The sequence below is a fragment of the Haliotis rubra genome, unplaced genomic scaffold, assembly GCF_003918875.1.
Source record: "Haliotis rubra isolate DU_JTF1 unplaced genomic scaffold, ASM391887v1 Scf541, whole genome shotgun sequence".
Classification (NCBI taxonomy): Eukaryota; Metazoa; Mollusca; class Gastropoda; order Lepetellida; family Haliotidae; genus Haliotis; species Haliotis rubra.
In genome coordinates, this window is record NW_025767237.1 from 167,676 (window position 1) to 188,184 (window position 20,509).

The following is a 20,509-nucleotide window of genomic DNA, read 5'->3' on the forward strand; positions in this document are numbered from 1 at the left end:
AAGCAATGACCCGGAAGTCCTTTAAACCTCGGTGAGGGAGAGCTTGAGCGTGGCAATTGTCAGTTTCTGATGAAACACTGTTTTCACATTCTTGGCCAGTGGGTGAGGCATAGTCACTTAGCTCCCTTGACGGGATTACACCGGATTAGCGCATGCATATCGTCCACGAGTCAGCAGTATATAAAGGCTAGAGATCCTGAGTGGGGATCAAAACAGCAGAAGGAGAAGAGAAGCTCGATATTGCGAAACCTTTCTAAAATGGATCCACAGATAGAAGCAGAGTTAGCCCCTTTCCGAGCATCCGTCAAAGAACAGGTAATGAGTGGCATATTGCACGGTATACTTTACTCCAGCTGGTTAATTGTTTGCAAGGAAACATACTACATCTATATTTGATGATAGTTATAGAATACTTTAATGTACAAAATTAACAGGATAACCAATCCAATGATGCCCACGAAGAGCTACATTTTTTTGCGTTAAAATGAATTATACTCATGACGTGGTGAGAAATTGTCAAACTTTTCAGTCAATTAACATCTCTATCAAATCTTTAATCAAATGAGGTTTCTTGGCTTCTTGATAATGGGTGATTTATGTGTAGCTGATTTATTTAATAATTACTTGACTTGATTACTACTCACATTTTGTTTATTTTTATAAATAATTCCCATGAAACTGGTGGAGCTCAGTCCAGGTGTCAATCATAAGGTAGTTCTGTAGGATATGTTCATACAAGAGAAATATGATCTACCACTGGGTATCAAATACTGTCATCAACTAGGTAGGGTATTTGCATGTATAGGCCGACGATTTTAGTTATCACATGTCAGTATTTAACATGTTTTATGTGTTTGGGAATTCAATGAAATCATTAAGCATTCAATAATAGAAATAGAAATTGGGAAATAGAAATAGATTTGCAACAGTTATGCATGTAATTTCTGCATATTTTTGGTTTACTGAGAACAAAATAAAGAATGAGAAGTTCTCTAGAAAGAGAAGCTTCCTGAAAGTAGAAGATGAGGAAGTGTAGGTAAATTGTAACATATGATTTTACATGCTGATTAAGGTGTTTGGAAGATTAGGAAGTTAAAGGATGATAAGAGTCACTTATGTCATATGAACAAGGAGCAAGAGAAAAGTTACTGACCATGACTTGTTTCAAATGTTTGTTTAAGAAATGAATAGTGATTGAGTGTTCACCATGTTTACAATGTAGATTATGGGGTTGTTCAACTTGTTGTTTTTAGTTCAGTTTGTATTTTCCTTCGAAAACATTTTGTGTTAAATTATATATTTGATTTAGTTTGATTGATGACACTATGAATCTGCCTGGGGGACGGGACCGCATCTAAATCACTTCCTGTATAATAAATCCTGTGTGGTCAGCGGATGAGACATGTCATATTTCACTATTTGGTTTGTCTGCTTGCCATGCTGACCCTGAATTTCACAAATGACAAATAAAATGAATTTTTAAGAGAAGCTCCTCTTTTCACTCATTTTGTGGTGGTAGAAATTCAGAAGTTCAATGTTGGAAGACAAGTTAATCATGGAAGTTGAAAGAAAATGTTCACTATGTTTTGGGGGTTTCATTTTTCACCTGATGGTTCTTTCCAGTACTGTTAAACACTGTGGATGATCACTCTTGACTTGTTAAGAGATCATGATTTTAAAAAGTTCTAAAGATTTTCATTGTTGGAAGACAAGTTCACTTGATGTAACTAGTCAAGGATAGTCTTCACTCATCAGCTGATTGTAATCCATAATCAATCAGCCCATAAGCCAATTCCATCGCATTATTCACTTACCTGATAATTACTTCCACAGAAATAATGGGCTTTAGCATTGCTGGGAGGGCTGGGCATAATGGACTTTAGCATTGCTGGCAGGGCTGGGCATAATGGACTTTAGCATTGCTGGGAGGGCTGGGCATAATGGGCTTTAGCATTGCTGGGAGGGCTGGGCATAATGGACTTTAGCATTGCTGGCAGGGCTGGGCATAATGGACTTTAGCATTGCTGGGAGGGCTGGGCATAATGGGCTTTAGCATTGCTGGGAGGGCTGGGCATAATGGACTTTAGCATTGCTGGCAGGGCTGAGCATAATGGACTTTAGCATTGCTTAGCATTGGCTTTAGCATTGCTGGGAGGGCTGGGCACTTTAGCATTGCTGGGAGGGCTGGGCATAATGGACTTTAGCATTGCTGGGAGGGCTGGGCATAATGGACTTTAGCATTGCTGGGAGGGCTGGGCATGATGGACTTTAGCATTGCTGGGAGGGCTGGGCATAATGGACTTTAGCATTGCTGGGAGGGCTGGGCATAATGGACTTTAGCATTGCTGGGAGGGCTGGGCATAATGGGCTTTAGCATTGCTGGGAGGGCTGGGCATAATGGACTTTAGCATTGCTGGGAGGGCTGGGTATAATGGACTTTAGCATTACTGGGAGGGCTGGGCATGATGGACCTTAGCACTGCTTGGGGGGGGCATAATGGGCTTTAGCATTGCTGGGAGGGCTGGGCATAATGGACTTTAGCATTGCTGGGGGGGCTGGGTATAATGGACTTTACCATTGCTGGGAGGGCTGGGTATAATGGAAAATACATGTTTCTGGGATTGTGCGACAGACTAGTTTAGAAGTTTATCATCTAATGGAGGGTGTAATCGGTGCAATAATGCAATCTGATAAACTTGGTATCCAAATCTGATAACTATGCAAATTACATCAATCCACTAACTACTTTCACAAAACTCCATACACGCCATGCGAATCCTAAAACATTAACATTTCATTGATGACGTCGTCGCAAGTTTACATTGTTTGTAAACAAACATGGCTGCCCCCATTCTCAAAATTGGTGATTCAGTAAGAAATGATGACAGAGGTTCTTGGGTCGATTCCGTCAGGTATCACAAACTGATATTGATGAGGTGATTACCCGCAATGAAAATAAAAACACTGCCAGGAAAACCCTGCCCGATTTTGTTGTTCTTTTTAGACAGAAAGATCTTTTTTTAAGCATGAGTTATGTTTGCACTGTATTAACAACTAGTCACAACCATATGCTGCAGCCATGAACGACCTTCAACTTGGTGTACCACTAAATATTCTTACGCGAATGCTCGATTGTCTTCATATAAATTCAAGTACGAATTGCTACTTTTTTAAGAGTAATTTTAAGAATGACATTATATGATAAAGAGATTATTAACCTCGTGTGTTTCTGTATCATTAATATCATATATTAGGAATAAAAGGCTCACATAATACAAGTTTTATTCCTAATATATGATATTAATGATATGGAAACACACTCGTTAATAATCTCTATTTACATGATTTATTAACAATAGATTGAAATAACATAATTGTTGTGATATTTTAAGTTCAACTGAATCATCAAAGGGTATGGGCACACCTAAACTATCTGTCTGGTGCCCTATGGCAGTTGGCGCCATGAATAAAATTGCATTTCTATCCCTGAAGTATATGTAAGTAGCTTTGCAACATTGATATTAACAGGAATGCAAGAAAGACAAACTAACATTAGCAATCACTTTAGCAAAGCCAGTGAGGTAGAGGTTGTTTGTTGTTCCAGGGTGATCTAGTTCGGAAGCTGAAGTCAGAGAAAGCTCCGGACATTGATTTACAGAGAGCTGTAGCAGAGCTTAAACATCGCAAGAGGGCGCTGGAAGAGAAGGTGAGGAGGATCTCTACTGACTGATGTGTTACACATGGTCCTGCACGGATATCTGTACTATCACAGCTATATCATGGTTGCAGAAGGCGTACAATGCGTGAAGCCCATTTCTGGTGTCCCCCGAATATTGCTTAAAGCGGTGTAAAAACTCACTCACTCACTCACTCACTCACTCACTCACTCACTCACTCACTCACTTTGTGTGGTCACTGTGGGAAATAGGCCAAATGATCTTGAAGCTACGATAATCATCATGTCCATACTTTATCAGGGACTTATGACAGAGTACTACAGTTGTTTGTAAAAGGAGGCGGCAAGTCTACCTGTGCAGAGAGCTCTTAGGACTTGAACAGCTGAAACTTTCTTAAAACTATCTTACAGAGACTTACATCAGTCTTAGCACTAACATGGTGTTAACTCACACTCTCTTGCTTGTCAGCACAACACCTGTTGTCGTGGGTTTTGAAATACTTGGGGCGGTGGGGTAGCCTAATGGTTAAAGTGTTCGTTCGAAGTGCCGAAGACCCAGGTTCGACTCCCCACATGGATACAATGTGTTAAGCCCATTTCTGGTGTCCCCTGCCATGATATTGCTGGAATATTGCTAAAGGCAGCATTAAACTATATTCATTCACTAACTCTGAAATGCTTTCACAACTAAACAGTGCCTTTCAACCTACCCCACTCTCTTACCTCCCTTTGTATGCTACAGGAGCTGGCCCTGACCCCAAAGGATGACTTTGACCGTGGGAAAATGGAGGATTTGTTGAAACAACGGTTCTTCTATGACCAGTCATTTGCCATATATGGAGGTGAGTGATGACTACTTACAAAGTATTTGTTTCACATAAGAAAGATGACCGAGCTTGAATATGTGTATATGACACTTTAGAAATCCTGAAGAAATCCTCACTGATTGTAGAGTTAATGGTAAGATTGATCACATTCTTTGCTTGAAGGAGAGGTGCAGTGCAAATTGTGATCATGATGTTTCAATTTTTAGGGAAATCAAATACCACAGTTTACTTATTTGAATTTAGAAACATTTGTTCAACCAAATACTTGAAAAGTATTAAAATTTGGAAAACTTGATCAGGTGAAGTTGGGAGTCATAGTCTGGAGTATTAGTCACCCTTGCACACATGTTTAAGTGTATGCCAAGAGATGAATTAATCTTCTATACACCACTAAACCAATCTATCATGATGGGTTTGAGTGTATGTAGCTATACTAACATCTGTTTTGTTTGAGAATATTGACTGTAGTATCTGTGTGTGTATTATAGGTGTGAATGGTCTGTATGACTTCGGCCCCATGGGGTGTGCCGTCAAGGCCAACCTGCTGCAGACATGGAGGAAGTTCTTCATTCTGGAGGAACAGATGCTGGAAGTGGACACTGCCATGTTGACCCCAGAGGTGGTCCTAAAGTGAGTTGTCTCCCTTCTTTCACAGACATGGGTTGTCTCCCCAAATTGTTTCAAGTGAGTTGTCCCCTTTTATTCCCAATGACATGTCTTCCAAATGGCTTAGGTGAATCATATGTCTTCCCACTATGTTGTCTCTCAAATGGTTTCAAGTGAGTTATCCCCCTATATTCCCACTGCTGTTTTGCCTCCCAAATGTCATCCTTGTTCACAAGGCCAAACATTGCCCTCAAGTGAGTTGTTTCCCTTTGTTCACAAGGCCAAACATTATCCTCAAATGATTTGTTTCCCTTTGTTCACAAAGGCCAAACATTATCCTCAAGTGAGTTGTTTCCCTTTGTTCACAAGGCCAAACATTGTCCTCAAGTGAGTTGTTTCCCTTTGTTCACAAGGCCAAACATTATACTCAAGTGAGTTGTTTCCCTTTGTTCACAAGGCCAAACATTGCCCTCAAGTGAGTTGTTTCCCTTTGTTCACAAGGCCAAACATTATCCTCAAGTGAGTTGTTTCCCTTTGTTCACAAGGCCAAACATTATACTCAAGTGAGTTGTTTCCCTTGTTCACAAGGCTCAAGTGTTGTTTCCCTTTCTTCACAAACATTATCCTCAAGTGAGTTGTTTCCCTTTGTTCACAAGGCCAAACATTATCCTCAAGTGAGTTGTTTCCCTTTGTTCACAAGGCCAAACATTATCCTCAAGTGAGTTGTTTCCCTTTGTTCACAAGGCCAAACATTATCCTCAAGTGAGTTGTTTCCCTTTGTTCACAAGGCCAAACATTATCCTCAAGTGAGTTGTTTCCCTTGTTCACAAGGCCAAACATTATCCTCAAGTGAGTTGTTTCCCTTTTTCACAAGGCCAAACCCCTTTTCCTCAAGTGAGTTGTTTCCCTTTGTTCACAAGGCCAAACATTATCCTCAAGTGAGTTGTTTCCCTTTGTTCACAAGGCCAAACATTGTTCTCAAGTGAGTTGTTTCCCTTTGTTCACAAGGCCAAACATTGTTCTCAAGTGAGTTGTTTCCCTTTGTTCACAAGGCCAAACATTGTTCCTCAAGTGAGTTGTTTCCCTTTGTTCACAAGGCCAAACATTGTCCTCAAGTGAGTTGTTTCACAAGGCCAAACATTATCCTCAAGTGAGTTGTGTTCTTTGTTCACAAGGCCAAACATTGTTCTCAAGTGAGTTGTTTCCCTTTGTTCACAAGGCCAAACATTATCCTCAAGTGAGTTGTTTCCCTTTGTTCACAAGGCCAAACATTATCCTCAAGTGAGTTGTTTCCCTTTGTTCACAAGGCCAAACATTATCCTCAAGTGAGTTGTTTCCCTTTGTTCACAAGGCCAAACATTGTCCTCAAGTGAGTTGTTTCCCTTTGTTCACAAGGCCAAACATTGTTCTCAAGTGAGTTGTTTCCCTTTGTTCACAAGGCCAAACATTGTCCTCAAGTGAGTTGTTTCCCTTTGTTCACAAGGCCAAACATTGTCCTCAAGTTGTTTCCTTTGAGTTCAAGTGAGTTATTTCCCTTTGTTCACAAGGCCAAACATTATCCTCAAGTGAGTTGTTTCCCTTTGTTCACAAGGCCAAACATTGCCCTCAAGTGAGTTGTTTCCCTTTGTTCACAAGGCCCTCAAGTGAGTTGTTTCCCTTTGTTCACAAGGCCAAACATTATCCTCAAGTGAGTTGTTTCCCTTTGTTCACAAGGCCAAACATTGTCCTCAAGTGAGTTGTTTCCCTTTGTTCACAAGGCCAAACATTATCCTCAAGTGACATTATTATCCTCAAGTGAGTTGTTTCCCTTTGTTCACAAGGCCAAACATTATACTCAAGTGAGTTGTTTCCCTTTGTTCACAAGGCCAAACATTATCCTCAAGTGAGTTGTTTCCCTTTGTTCACAAGGCCAAACATTGTCCTCAAATGATTAGTTCCCTACCTTAACAATAGCATGCTGACTACCAAGGTCATGATAGTGTCAGGGTTTTACTGGACACGGAATATTGCATCCTGTGCACGTAAATAATCCACAGGATTCTCTTTAACCAGTACATGCCTATGTGTTTCAGAGCGTCAGGTCATGTTGACCGTTTCCAAGACTACATGGTGAAGGATTTAAAGAACGGCGAATGTTTTAGGGCTGATCATCTCATTGAAGGTGAGAAGTTGTATCTGCTTTACCACTTCACAGAAATGTATGTCATGAATATTTTGCTGACTGTCATCATTCTTTCGTTTGTTCATTTTACATCTAAGTTTCTTATAGGTTTCCGCCGTGATGTTGCTGGAATATTGCTAAAAGCGGCGTAAAACCAAACTCAGTGAGTCAGTTCTTATAGGTTTATTGAAAATGTAAATACAAACAAGAATTTGTCTCTGAATCCACAGTCACTATCAATCATGGTGTCATTGTGATGTATCCAGTAACCATGGTAACCGTTATATCTGTATCGTGGATTTAATTGTAGCTCACCTGGAGAAGTTGTTGGTTGACAAGAAGTCGTCCGATGAGGTGAAGGAAGCCATCAGGCAGATCTTGCCAATGGTGAGTATTTGTTGTTGTGTTTTGTTGAGCACAAGAAATGTTATTCAGGTCATATAAATTATGTTTCATCATGTAGTACTAAACTGAAAGTGTCTTCTAGTGATGAAACAATAATGGCCTGTGATGTAGTTAAACAATACATCTGCAAAAGCAACATCCTGTGTTTTACAGCTTGTCAAATCATTATTACAAGTTATAGGCAGATCCTGTGGGGGACACTTTCCCACTTGCTTTTGCTCAGCCACATTGCATGTAGCCTTGGACAGGTCACTTTTTAGCTCAAGTATTGTATGCAAGGTCAGGCATCCCTGATTGTATCGGGTATCTTGAACTGTTGAACCATACATACAGATGTCCTTGTTTGTTGTAGATTGACGGTATGAGCAAGGACGACATGGGGGAATGTCTCCGCAAGTACAACATGAAGTCTCCCGTCACCGGCAATGATCTCTCCGACCCAATGGAGTTCAATCTGATGTTTGCCACGTCTATCGGCCCGACTGGCCAGCTCAAGGGGTAGGTTCACCAGATGTTGTTTTCAGACAAAGACAGAAACACAAATTGTCATCATACAGGAAGAACCAATATTGGTCATTAAAAGTTTAAATCCAAACTAGAACCAGTAAAACGTTTTAAACCAATTGAAAGGTTATTTTGTGGACTGTGGTGTTTCTGATTTTCTTGCATTATATTCAAGAGGATTTGTAATGTTCAGATACGGATCTAGAAGACTGAACACAGTCTCTGGGGCTGTGGTGTGGGTTAATGTTGAATGTTGAGTTAATTTGTGGACTACATTGATTTACGATGATATTGCATTACCTATAGACATTTGTAATGTTCAAATGTATGTATCAGTACTGTTGAAAACAGTTGATACTAGTTTATGCCCACTGCATTCTTTCTTGAGGACATTCTTCAAATTAATTCTGCGATCTGGGGGTAAAGCAATATTTACTCACTCTCCTACGTTTCCCGTGTGTTACAGTTTTTTGAGACCAGAGACAGCCCAGGGTATATTTGTCAACTTCAAGAGGTTGTTGGAATTTAATGCTGGGAAGCTGCCATTTGCCGGTGCTCAGATTGGCAACTCCTTCAGGAATGAGATCTCCCCCCGATCAGGTCTCATCCGAGTCAGGTAGATGTTTGTTTGTTTTTCATTTTACATTTCATTAAGGATCATCCTAGATAAAAACAGGTTGTCTCAGATGTTTGGGCAGATTTCAACCACTGTTTCACAACTGTTTAATTGACACCCTGTCAAGTTCCCCGTGGAAATATCTGACTCTGAAACACTGTATAACGTTGTGTATAAGGCAAGGTTTTCATACCTAGAATTTGAAAGGCCATCACCTTATGCATGGGGGAGAAGATCTCACATTTCTTGGTTTGGCTGGCTCTGTCAACTGGTGTCCGATGGCCACTGATGTTGTCAAGACAGAAAATGGCGACACAGTTTTTATTACAAATGTAAGGATGCTGTGATGCTGTTACAGACAGGGTATATACGTGGTGATGTATGGTGAATCTGTCCATGTATAATCACCAAGGGATGCTAGATGGTACATTCTCCTGTTGTAGGGAGTTTACGATGGCGGAGATCGAGCATTTCTGTGACCCTGACCACAAAGACCACCCCAAGTTTGCAGACATCGCTCTCCTCGAGTTCCCGCTGTACTCAGCCTGCAACCAAATGGACGGCAAACCCCCGGAGCTCATCAAGATTGGGGATGCAGTGAAAACAGTATGTATCAAACGTAGAGACACCCAGCACACTCCTGGAGTAATGACTGTCAAGCTCTCAGATCTTGTTGTGGGTTATAGGCTAGAATGTCTGTTGCCTATGTTATCAGCTCAATAATTATGCAATACGTCACTTTTTGTTTTGATTTTGGTGGTATTTTAATAAATCAAACCTATCAGGAAAATTCCATCTTTTTGTTGCACTGCGACATTGACTTCTGTACTAGAACCATTCAGGGATCTTTGCAGCCGTTATAGAGATTGTTTCCAGATCTTATTTACAAATTTCAGTTTGAACATGTTTGAAACCTTTCAGTTTTCTGATAATTTTCCTGATTCGTAACAGGTCTGACTCCAATATCTGTGTGACATTTAATCCATGTCGTCGGACAATCGGGGCTTATGTGCTCACCACTCTGTGTTTCCAGAAACTGGTGGCCAACGAAACCCTAGGCTACTTCATGGCAAGGATTTACCTCTTTCTGACCAAAGTTGGCGTTGACTCCAAGCGGTTCCGCTTCCGACAGCACTTGTCCAACGAGATGGCTCACTATGCTTGTGACTGTTGGGACGCGGAGATGAAGACGTCCTATGTATGTTGATATCATTGTTATGAGGGGATTCTGTAAACACAAGGCTTAATACAGAAATCGGTTCACATTTAACCAAATCATGAAGTCAGTAACCAGTGAATTTATCAACAAATTATATTGAAACACAGTGTTAGGTCTACAATCTCGCGAGGAATACAGTTGGTCCAATATGTGATAGTAACGATATGTAACAGCCCTGTTCTTAATGATAATGTACACCAGTGTACTCACAACTCCTTGTCTCTGTTCTTAAATCCTCAATAGTGATGGAAACTGACAGGGTTGTCTCACATGCTATGAGCAATATTTAATTATTGTTACCATGGTTACTATATTGTTGTTTCAGGGTTGGATCGAGTGCGTGGGGTGTGCTGACCGGTCCTGCTATGACTTGACCCAACACACCAAGGCAACAAGCGTCAAGCTGGCTGCAGAGAGAAAACTCCCCGAACCAATATCCTTTTCTAGATGTTTATTGTGCTTTACAGCTTTACACATTTTTATATGAGTGAGTGTGGTTTTACACCGCTTGTAGAAATATTCTCTCAGTATCACTGCAGAGAACACCAGAACACCAGAAATGGAATTGAAGCCTGGTTTTTGACATGACGAGTGACCACTCTTACAACTGCCTTTTTTAAATGAAACAAGGGAACTATACATTGTACATTCTGTAAATGTAGATTTTGTGTCAGAGTTGATTTGTTTTAATATGTTTCAAGCATGCACCCTGTTACCATGGTTACATATATATGATTCCCTAACTATCCCACAAGACGATCAGTGTGTATGAGTGTGTGCCAGAGAAGGGTGGTCTCGGCAAGGCTTTCAAGAAAGACGCCAAGGCGGTGACTGCTCATCTGACTGGTTTAAGTGGGGACGAGTTGTCTACCCTTGAACAGACACTGCAGGATAAAGGGTAAGCTGATAAAAGCATATTTTAAAGTGTGTGCCTTGAGTAGTATGGAGTTGTGTCCCCTGGTCATCTTGGGTAGTGCAGAGTTGTGTCCCCTGGTCATCTTGCGTAGTGCAGAGTTGTGTCCCCTGGGCATCTTGGGTAGTGCAGAGTTGTGTCCCCTGAGCATCTTGAGTAGTACAAAGTTGTATCCCTTGGGCATCTTGGCTACTACAGAGTTGTGTCCCCTGGGCATCTTGGCTACTACAGAGTTGTATCCCTTGGGCATCTTGGCTACTACAGAGTTGTGTCCCCTGGGCATCTTGGCTGCTACAGAGTTGTGTCCCCTGGGCATCTTGGCTACTACAGAGTTGTTTCCCTTGGGCAACAAAATCTCTGTGTGTCAGCCAAGACATATGAACACTGCACATTATGAACATGCATTTATCCTGTTTTTATTCTTCTACAGAAAGACTGTATATGACAGAATGTTCTACGTGATAGACTGTAGGTTCTGTGTACATGTTGGTGTCCGTCACTCAGCAAGCAACACAATTCATTTTTCAGAGAAGCTGAGATTCAGGTGGATGGCCAGAAGTTTACTGTGAAAAAGGAAATGGTCTCTTTCAAGAAATATGACAAAACCATTCACGGTAAGTCTTTCCCGTAGCCTGATACTAGAACAGTAAGACAAAGCTTCTGGGTGTTTATAAACCATGGAAAACATCATGAGTCGTTACACTTTTACTTCATACATGATTTTATAAAGGTTGATGTACTGGCCTTTTAATCATAATATTTTGTGGTTTGAGGGTCACTTTGATGAAGATATATGAAAGTGTTGCTGTGGCTCATGTGATGTAAGCAAAGGTTCCCTCTTCATGTGAAATATATGCCAGCTGTACATTTCAGTGGAGGAGATCGTCCCATCCGTGATAGAGCCTTCATTTGGTATTGGCAGAATCATGTATTCTGTCTTTGAACACAACTTTAAAGTTCGGGAAGGCGATGAGCAGAGAACAGTGAGTATTATGTGTTTTTTCTTGCTTGTTTGTCATAAACATAATTGTTACATTTTGGTAACATGTATTAATAAGTATGTAACATTGGTGGAAGAGTATTTGATAACAGTGTTTGACATGGTACTCAGTAATATGGCACTGGTTGTATGACAACATTGTATTTGTCCAGTACCTGACGCTGCCGCCAATCATCGCCCCGTACAAGTGTTCGCTACTGCCTCTCAGTAACAACCCCGACTTTGCCTCCTTCATCAAGCAGCTGTGTGAGTATATGGGGTGATATACACATGTAGGCCGGGCATTATACTTCTGTATCACACAGGAAGTTGCTTTCTGATTTTTTATCTGTTACATGGTATAAATATAATTACAAGGCAGTACGACAAAAACGGTAGTGTATGTGGGTGGTTTTCATCAATCTCCTGATTTTATGAAAAGCAAATCAGTAAACAATAATACAATGAAGCTGTAAAATGTTTCATACATATTGTACCAATAGATTTATCCGAACCATGAAACATGATACTCATGGATGATAACATGTGGTAGAAATTGGAGTCTTTGACATCTCACTCAGATATCAGTAACTTGTACTTCTCTCTATCAACATTATTTCCTTTCAATAACAACTATGTAGAAGGCTAGTGGTTTAAGTGTTTCAGTGGTGAAATCAGTTGTGATTCCCAGCATGGGTGACTGGTGGGACATCCATGTCTGGTGTGATGTTGCTGGAGTAGTTTTAAAAAACAGCTCTGATTAACAGACGAACTTGTTACACTTGATGCTTGCTCGTTCATGTTCATATTGTTGGCTGACATCTTGTAAACTCTCTCACTCACTTGTGTGTTATGTTTAGCCCAACAGCTGACTGAGTTAGACGTGTCACACAAAGTGGACGACAGTGGTGGCTCCATCGGACGCCGGTACGCACGTACCGACCAGATTGCCATCCCCTACGGCATCACCATCGACTTCGACAGCCTGAAGACGCCTCACACCGCCACACTCAGAGAGAGGGACACACTGAAGCAAGTCAGGGCACCGGTACGTTACCATGGCTACATACTGGTGAAGGCGTAATGTTTTAAAATATTGTTTGTGGACCTTTAGTCAACTCAAGACAACAAATCAGTAGTTTGATAATGAAAGTAATTGTTAGAAGTATGATACAAGGGGGGCATTGAGGGTCCTGTTTTAGAATTGTGTCTACGTGTATACTGCTCAACAGTTTATAGGGATATATAAGAAATAGCAGAAATGTCCTTGTATAAAGTTGAGTACTAAATAAGTTCAGAGTGGTATAAGGATATCATACATATTTTGCAAAGTTACCTCCCTTAGCTATAGGATCCACTTAATGGAGAGAGTTTGAATCCTACTGGTATGATCTCTGGTTTGGGGGTTAACTGCACTTTTAGGGTTCCATCTCAAATCTACTTCCAGGTACCTTTGTCATGTTGAATATAAAATCTTCCTGTTAATGAAGACCTGGGTTCAGTTCCCCACGTGGGTTCAATGTGTGAAGCCCATTTCTGGTGTACCCAGCCGTGATATTGCTGGAATATTGCTAAAAGCAGAGTAGAACCATACTCCCTCACTCCTGTTAATGAGTTACGTGTTGTCCCTATCTCCAGATTGAAGAGCTTCCTGAGATAGTGCGTGACCTGGCTGTTGGGCGGCGGACGTGGGAGAACGTGCTGAACAATTACCCCCTGTTTGAGCAGCAGGAGGCCAGTTCCAAGTGAACAATAATGTCCCCCCCCAAAGGACAATACGTGGCAGTGAAAGTTCATGAAGAATTCTGAAGTGCCAAATGCTGTTTGGCACCCGCTTCTTGGGAAGCTGTGATACATTGAGAAGAATGGAGGAAGGGAACATACTTTTCTGTTTATGTACGTCACACAGCATGTGGGAGCCACAGCACAACTGACAGAGGTGTGCAGCAACTACAGCAGTTACCATGGTAACTGGAAATGGTTGCCTGGCAACGTGAGACTTAAATTGATGTCAGAGGTACCATAACAACCAGTACTTGTTACCTGGCAACATTACCATGGAAACTATAAATGATCTTTTGACATCATTACCATGGCAACTTATATGGCTGTCTGACATCAACTACCATGGCAAAGTCTGGAAGCTGTTGCCATGGTGACTAGAAATGGTTGTCTGTCATAAGAAGGTGAGAATATTGAGGAATACTCAGTAAAGCTGAACAAGACAAAGGTGCTCAACGACCTCAGATATCCATCATTCCTACACGACATGATGGACGCCATTCACAACACTTCCATGGCTCTTTTGTACTTTAACGCAAATTTACACACACTGAAACTTTATGAGCATGTGCAATGTTTACCGAAACTATTTTCCAGATTTATAGCATTCTTTATGTGAAGGGTTTTAAGGTATGTTCTGTTACATTTGTATGTAATAAACCACTCCATTTCAACTGATGTGCCTGTGTTCTGAAATTGTTTTCAGCTGCAGTGAGCGTCGGTATCATTCAAATCAGGTACTTCACTCAGATATGTTGCCTCACTCTGTGAAGATCTAGGTCTTGTCACGTTCACCATCGGTCAACCGCACAGCCAAACATGTATGATGTGTGGGGAGCCAATCAGAGGCCAGCTTTGTGAAATAGTTTTGGGTTTACTTTACTGCTTTGATTATGAAATGTTTTCTTCAGAAGTAAACCACTAGATAATACAAACACCACCTAAGTACTACAGCCATTTGATGCAGATACAATCCAGCCGGAAACATCAGGGCGTATAACTGGTGTTGTCTTTCACATTGAGAACTTCCTGACTTTGTCGGTCGTCAGGATACAGGAATCAATTATATCTGAAAGATTCACTCGCTCAGTACAACGATTACCACTGTGATTAAAAAATATATCGTAAACAATTTCCTACGGAGCTACCATCCGATCTTAACATTGAGATGGTGATACAGTTCTAACTTGAAACTAGCAGTGGGTGACTGACTCCTTGTTGAAGGAGGATGTGTCTCTGGACAGGTCTGCCAGAGGTGTTGGTTTATCCATCCATACCTCAGTCACCAATCGGCTTATCCTAGTTTTGTCTTCATAATCATTCCATGCAATTGCTTGGGATAAATCCTATTAGTCCTATTAGTTGCCTCATCAGCTGATTCAAAATGTCTTCATAATTGTCCTAACCCTGATCTCCAGGTTTTCTCTGAAGCGGTAGATCTCCAACCTGCATCACTTGAGTATATTTTCCAACAATTAGGCTGACACTACGGTATGACTGAAGCAGTACTCCAAGCAGCACTGACCTCAACTGACTCCATCACTTCCATGTCTGCCACAAAAGAATTGCAAGAATTGGTGAGTTTAACACCACTGTAGGTTCTTGACAACCCCAGAACATGGTGCTGACGAACATAGAAACAAGAATCACGCATATGTTATCTACTGCATGTCTGCTTCTAAACACAACCCATGAAGATCCAAGTTAGAATTGGTCTTCAGATATTCAAGAGGGAGGATGCAGTCAGTGGATGACTACTGCACATGTTAAGTCAGCACTTCATGGTGGTCCTCTGCTTTGAGTTCCTGTAGTGTAGATTTGAATAAAACAATGCTGGTCCATTGCTGACTGCATTGTTACACAAACACACAAATGACAACAGAGGCAGATGCTGCAAGGAACAGTTTATTCCGCTAGTGATAAAGCTCGTTATAATACTGGATGAGGGACAGGAGGACTGTGGTCAACATACTGACCGGTGATGGTCACATCAAACAAGTGAGCAGAACAGAATATACTGTATACTGTAGAGGTGAAAGTCATAAAGTTTGTAAAATTGTAGAAATTGACACATAAATTGAGCTTGAAATGTTCAGGTTGTATAGCAGATGCATCACAAGGGTATTCAAGGTTTTCTGCCATTCCTTACAAGTCAACAGTGATCTGGAGCAGACAAATCGGTGGGTGGTAGTTAGGGGTCTCACGATACGATACGTATCACGATTTTAAGGTCACGATACGATACGTATCGCGATACATAATTTTCGCACCTTTTCATAGCATTACCTTACCGGCAACATACGCGTTCGCTGACTGGTCCATCAAAATAGTCTAGCCAATCACAAAAGCTGTTAGTTTCCAACCTATTTTTTAAGTAAAGATAGCTACATCTATTTATCGGAGCGATCTCGTATAATTTTACTATCAAGACTTTGAAGGAGATGGATATAGCATAAAAATTTGAATCGATAAAGTTTTAAAATAGGAATCGATACGCGCAAGCATCAGCATGTATCATGCATCGATCGTATCAAGTGTCCAGTAAAAATGTATCGATGCATCGATACATTCGTGTATCGCGACACCCCTAGTGGTAGTGCTGATTAATAATGCAGAATCAAACACAGACCTTGTGCTTGAGACATCACAGTTGAAGTCACATGGAGTGAGTGCATGATGTGTGCTCTATAACAGTGGTCTGGAGCAGACAAACCAGTGGGTGGTCACAAACCCAGTCCTTGTGCTGGATGAGGCCACCCCTTTCCCACCTGGCCACCCTCTATCCCATGAAGCACTGTGAGCCAGTGTACTCCTGGTATGGAGTGGGGAAGACCTACACTGGCACTGCTCTCAATACCCGGTATGTTGACAATACTGATACAAGGTGGCGGACTCAACACCACAATACTGGACTGAAGACTTTAACAAATATGGATCATTGAAACAGTTCAGCACGAATACAAGAGTGAATCAGTGTTTCTCTGGGGGTGGGGAGACTGGAGGAGTTTGATATTGAGACACACCTCTAAGAGAATGTACCATAATTCCAAAAACATAATTACAATATTTACACCAACAATTAACTCTACAAGTACATAGCCATAGCATAGTAAGTAAGAAAATGGCAAGTTTGAAAGCATGTTCTAAAACTCACTCACTCACTCTACGTAGTGTTGCTGTCACACTGAAATGCAGAAACCACATCTGCTGTATACTTTCAGTATTCCCATGACAGGATGTTGCTGTGTAAACATATACAAATGTGTTTTGTCAGAAACAAATACAGGAAATGATTTTATATTTAAATATATAGTTTGAGACATGTTGGAAGTGTGTATTTCCTGTTTGATTTAACAAGACTTTACAGTTTTAGACTTACCTGCATGTACATAAACTGTTCACCAGACAACTTTACTTACATCACATAAACATCAGGGATGAAAATCTCATATAAAATATAAAACACAATATACAGAAAGACCTGACACACTGAATTCCTAGCTACACTAAAAGCACCAAATTCACTTCCAGCGATAGTTCACACTTGATAGTGTCCCAATGAGCATTTCCTATCAGACAGTTTGAAAGGGAATGTAAAGCTGATTCTGTTATGATGGCGACCATGTTCATTTGAATTTGAAATGAAGGTGAAAAGGTGTTCAATTTAATGGTACTATTGAATACTATTTGCATGACAACATGTCAAAGTAATCAGCATTTTGATGCCTTTGACCAAGTTCCACAAACAGTCTTAGCGCTAAGATCTCTTTGTGGAGTAAAGCCTTTGATGTAGTTCCACAAACAGTCTTAGCGTTAAGATTATGTGGAGTAGAGCCTTTGACCAAGTTCCACAAGTCTCAGCGCTAAGATTATCATAACTCCACTACAGGGACAGTTATGGTGCCAATAATGGCATTTTGTAACCCTGGACAACACCAGTATTGCCAGACTTGAGCTGAGATGATTCTATGGTTGGTTCACAATAGTGAATTACCATGGCAGCACACCATATAATATATATAATTCTATGAGATCAGATATGTGTGACTATATTGCAAGATATAATTTAACACAATACAAACATACTGCTACTTAAATTACTCTGTAATAACACATGGCATCAAGCTGATAACTATGGTTACAGCGTTCTAGTTGTGAAAGAAATACACTGAGACCTTGTCAAACTGGAACCTCAGCACTTCATACTTGGGTCAAGCTAACTATACACCTGTAAGTACAGCGGCTGTGGACACAATATTTGAATAACCTCTACAACTGGTTCACATCCTTCACATTAAGTAACTTCTATCCCAGGATGCTTATATCGACAAAAGTATTTATGTACATTCCCAGCAGATACGTCTTGGAATTGGAGATTCTCAACTCGTAGGGTCACAACTATTTACAAGCATTAATTCATTTTTTCACTCATTGACTGGGGATAATGAGTGACTATGGTTATACACTATTTTTACCAATATTCCAGAAACATTGTACCATGTGAAGAATTGAACTCAGTTCTTCGGTGTGAAGAGTGAAGCTTTAACCACTGGGCTACCCCACATCCCCTGTATGACTGGTGCCGCCATATAGCTGGAATATTGCTGAGTACAGCGTAAAACTAAACTCACTCACTCTATGAATGGTCATATCCCTGTTTATGAACAGTGGGGTAGCCTTGTGGTTAAAGCGTTCGCTCGTCACACCGAAGACCCGGGTTCGATTCCCCACTTGGGTACAATGTATGAAGCAGGGGCATTTCTGGTGTCCGCCACCGTGATATTGCTGGAATATTGCTAAAAGCTTCGTAAAATCAAACTCACTCACTCATTATGAACAGCTTTTCTGGTCGACTTAATCAGGCCACAACCAAAACAACTGAATTTCTTCCCCAGTGCAAGATTTGCTGGCTGCGCTGCTGTAACATTAGATTGATAAGAAACAATGGGTTCATCAGACTACCTGACACACAAGCTGACAGTTTGGCCTTGCTGCACTGTGTGGATCTTCTTCATAAACACAAACTGACAACATGGATGGAATAGTGCCATCTTGGTTGACACAGGGGTATGTCTTCAGACTGTACAATACTACGACTCAGATCTTGTAATGATCAGATCTCTCCTCCATCAACAAATGTCTTCAACTGGACGCCATGAGAAAACACATGACCTACCATAAGTCAACAGTCTACACTCATCGTCTGTTCCTATGGATAGATTAATGTACATGAATATACATAATTTACAACCTATAGCATAAATAAGAGAATCAACTATTTAACAAACATCAAAATATGATTCTCATGTCTAACATGTGCTGTGTATACAGAAGCAGGCATGGTTAAAAAAGCCCACCTGCTGCTGGACTGCAGTCTAGAGGATTAACTGCTACTTTACACTACATTTCAGTCATAGTCTCGCCACCAATAGCTGTAAAATTGCTGATGCGGCATTAAGCAATACTCACTCAGTCATAGTATGGCATTTGAGTTTAGTGCGGAAGGTAAGCCCGGGTCACACTGACCCGATATGATTACTGGTTTGTTACACACCGACACACAACAATATGTCGTTGACAAACCAAGGCTCCTAATCAGGTGAATCAGATTCGAACTTGCCAGATAGGGCACACAACTCTGCAGGAATATTGCACTGCCTTTGCCCACACATACCCTAAATCATTACAGGAAGTCATCAAGCAATACCTGAAGGTTTGCAGACCTCATGTGATGCATGACTTAAATTTGTTACAAGGGAATCCCGTTCCCAACATGAGTTAGACCTACCAGTGATGACTTTGATGTAGAAACTAAAATGTATTGACATAAAGATATAATTTCAGACTGAAACATTTGGCACGAGCTCTCGATGACTACCTGTGATGAATTCAGTGAAAGTGATACTAATCCCCATGCTGTGTAATATTCTTCATAATATTGAGAATATTATATACCATGGTGATCTTAAACAACAATACAAATTTCATCAAAGATCGATGTGTGTCAAAGTTCTCAAAGATTAAAAGGAGAATAAAAATATTTCAAAGCCTCTATATATAGTCAGCATTCTTGAATTGTTTAAACAGAAAAAGATAAAACTCTTAGATAGCACTACCAAGACTAAAACAGGAATGCTGTTGACAGAGAGATCTTCTTGATCCCACATGGGGTGTATACTAGAGGGATTACGGTACTTGAGATCCAAGTGATGAAGCAACACCTTAAAGCATCAGGCCTACTGTCACTAATAACAGCTTCAGATCCTGCTACATACTGATTACATATCACAGACATAGGATACCAATAAAATCTTTACCCAGGCTCAAAAGTTAAAGATCCTAAATACATTCTAAGACCTGCTGAGTACAAACATAAACTTTTGCTCATAAATTTGAGAAACTACACAAAAACAATGTAAGACCAGATCAACATCTCTTGACTAGTTTCTAAAACAGTTGTACTCTTGCTATCAGGAGAATAAATATTCTTGTCATCTAACAATCTAAAGTCCTACTGTTCCAGGACCAACAATCAACAGAAGACTTGAACAGTCTCCACATTGGTCACTGAATAACATTTATCAATGAGTTTATTCAACATCAGCTCCAATAAGTTGTAGGCAATAAGTGTTTTACTGGTGACATTCACAACCAAGTGACATGATTGGTTATATGTTATAGCTGTTTCAGTGTTGGCAAGGGTTCCTCGGAACCAAGTGTAGCTTGCTATGAACCCAACACTGAGTTGGGCACAAAGGCAACTTGAAAGTTTGAGGAGTGAAGCAGTGAACTCTAATATACACAGCCTGGATTGATGCAGG

General features: G+C 40.7%; 1 protein-coding gene across 1 annotated transcript; it reads left to right on the forward strand.

Annotated features, from left to right (window-relative positions):
* Nucleotides 1-15: 15 nt before the first annotated feature.
* Nucleotides 16-14,362, forward strand: LOC124253474 (glycine--tRNA ligase-like). Its single transcript, XM_046687259.1, has 17 exons — nucleotides 16-315; nucleotides 3,605-3,706; nucleotides 4,419-4,518; nucleotides 4,992-5,133; nucleotides 7,182-7,270; nucleotides 7,581-7,657; nucleotides 8,028-8,173; nucleotides 8,646-8,795; nucleotides 9,239-9,401; nucleotides 9,829-9,993; nucleotides 10,340-10,447; nucleotides 10,767-10,912; nucleotides 11,456-11,541; nucleotides 11,801-11,910; nucleotides 12,080-12,173; nucleotides 12,767-12,954; nucleotides 13,545-14,362. Exons 1-17 carry the CDS (start codon nucleotides 70-72, stop codon nucleotides 13,653-13,655), a joined length of 2,223 nt encoding a protein of 740 aa, XP_046543215.1. The 5' UTR covers nucleotides 16-69; the 3' UTR covers nucleotides 13,656-14,362.
* Nucleotides 14,363-20,509: the final 6,147 nt, after the last annotated feature.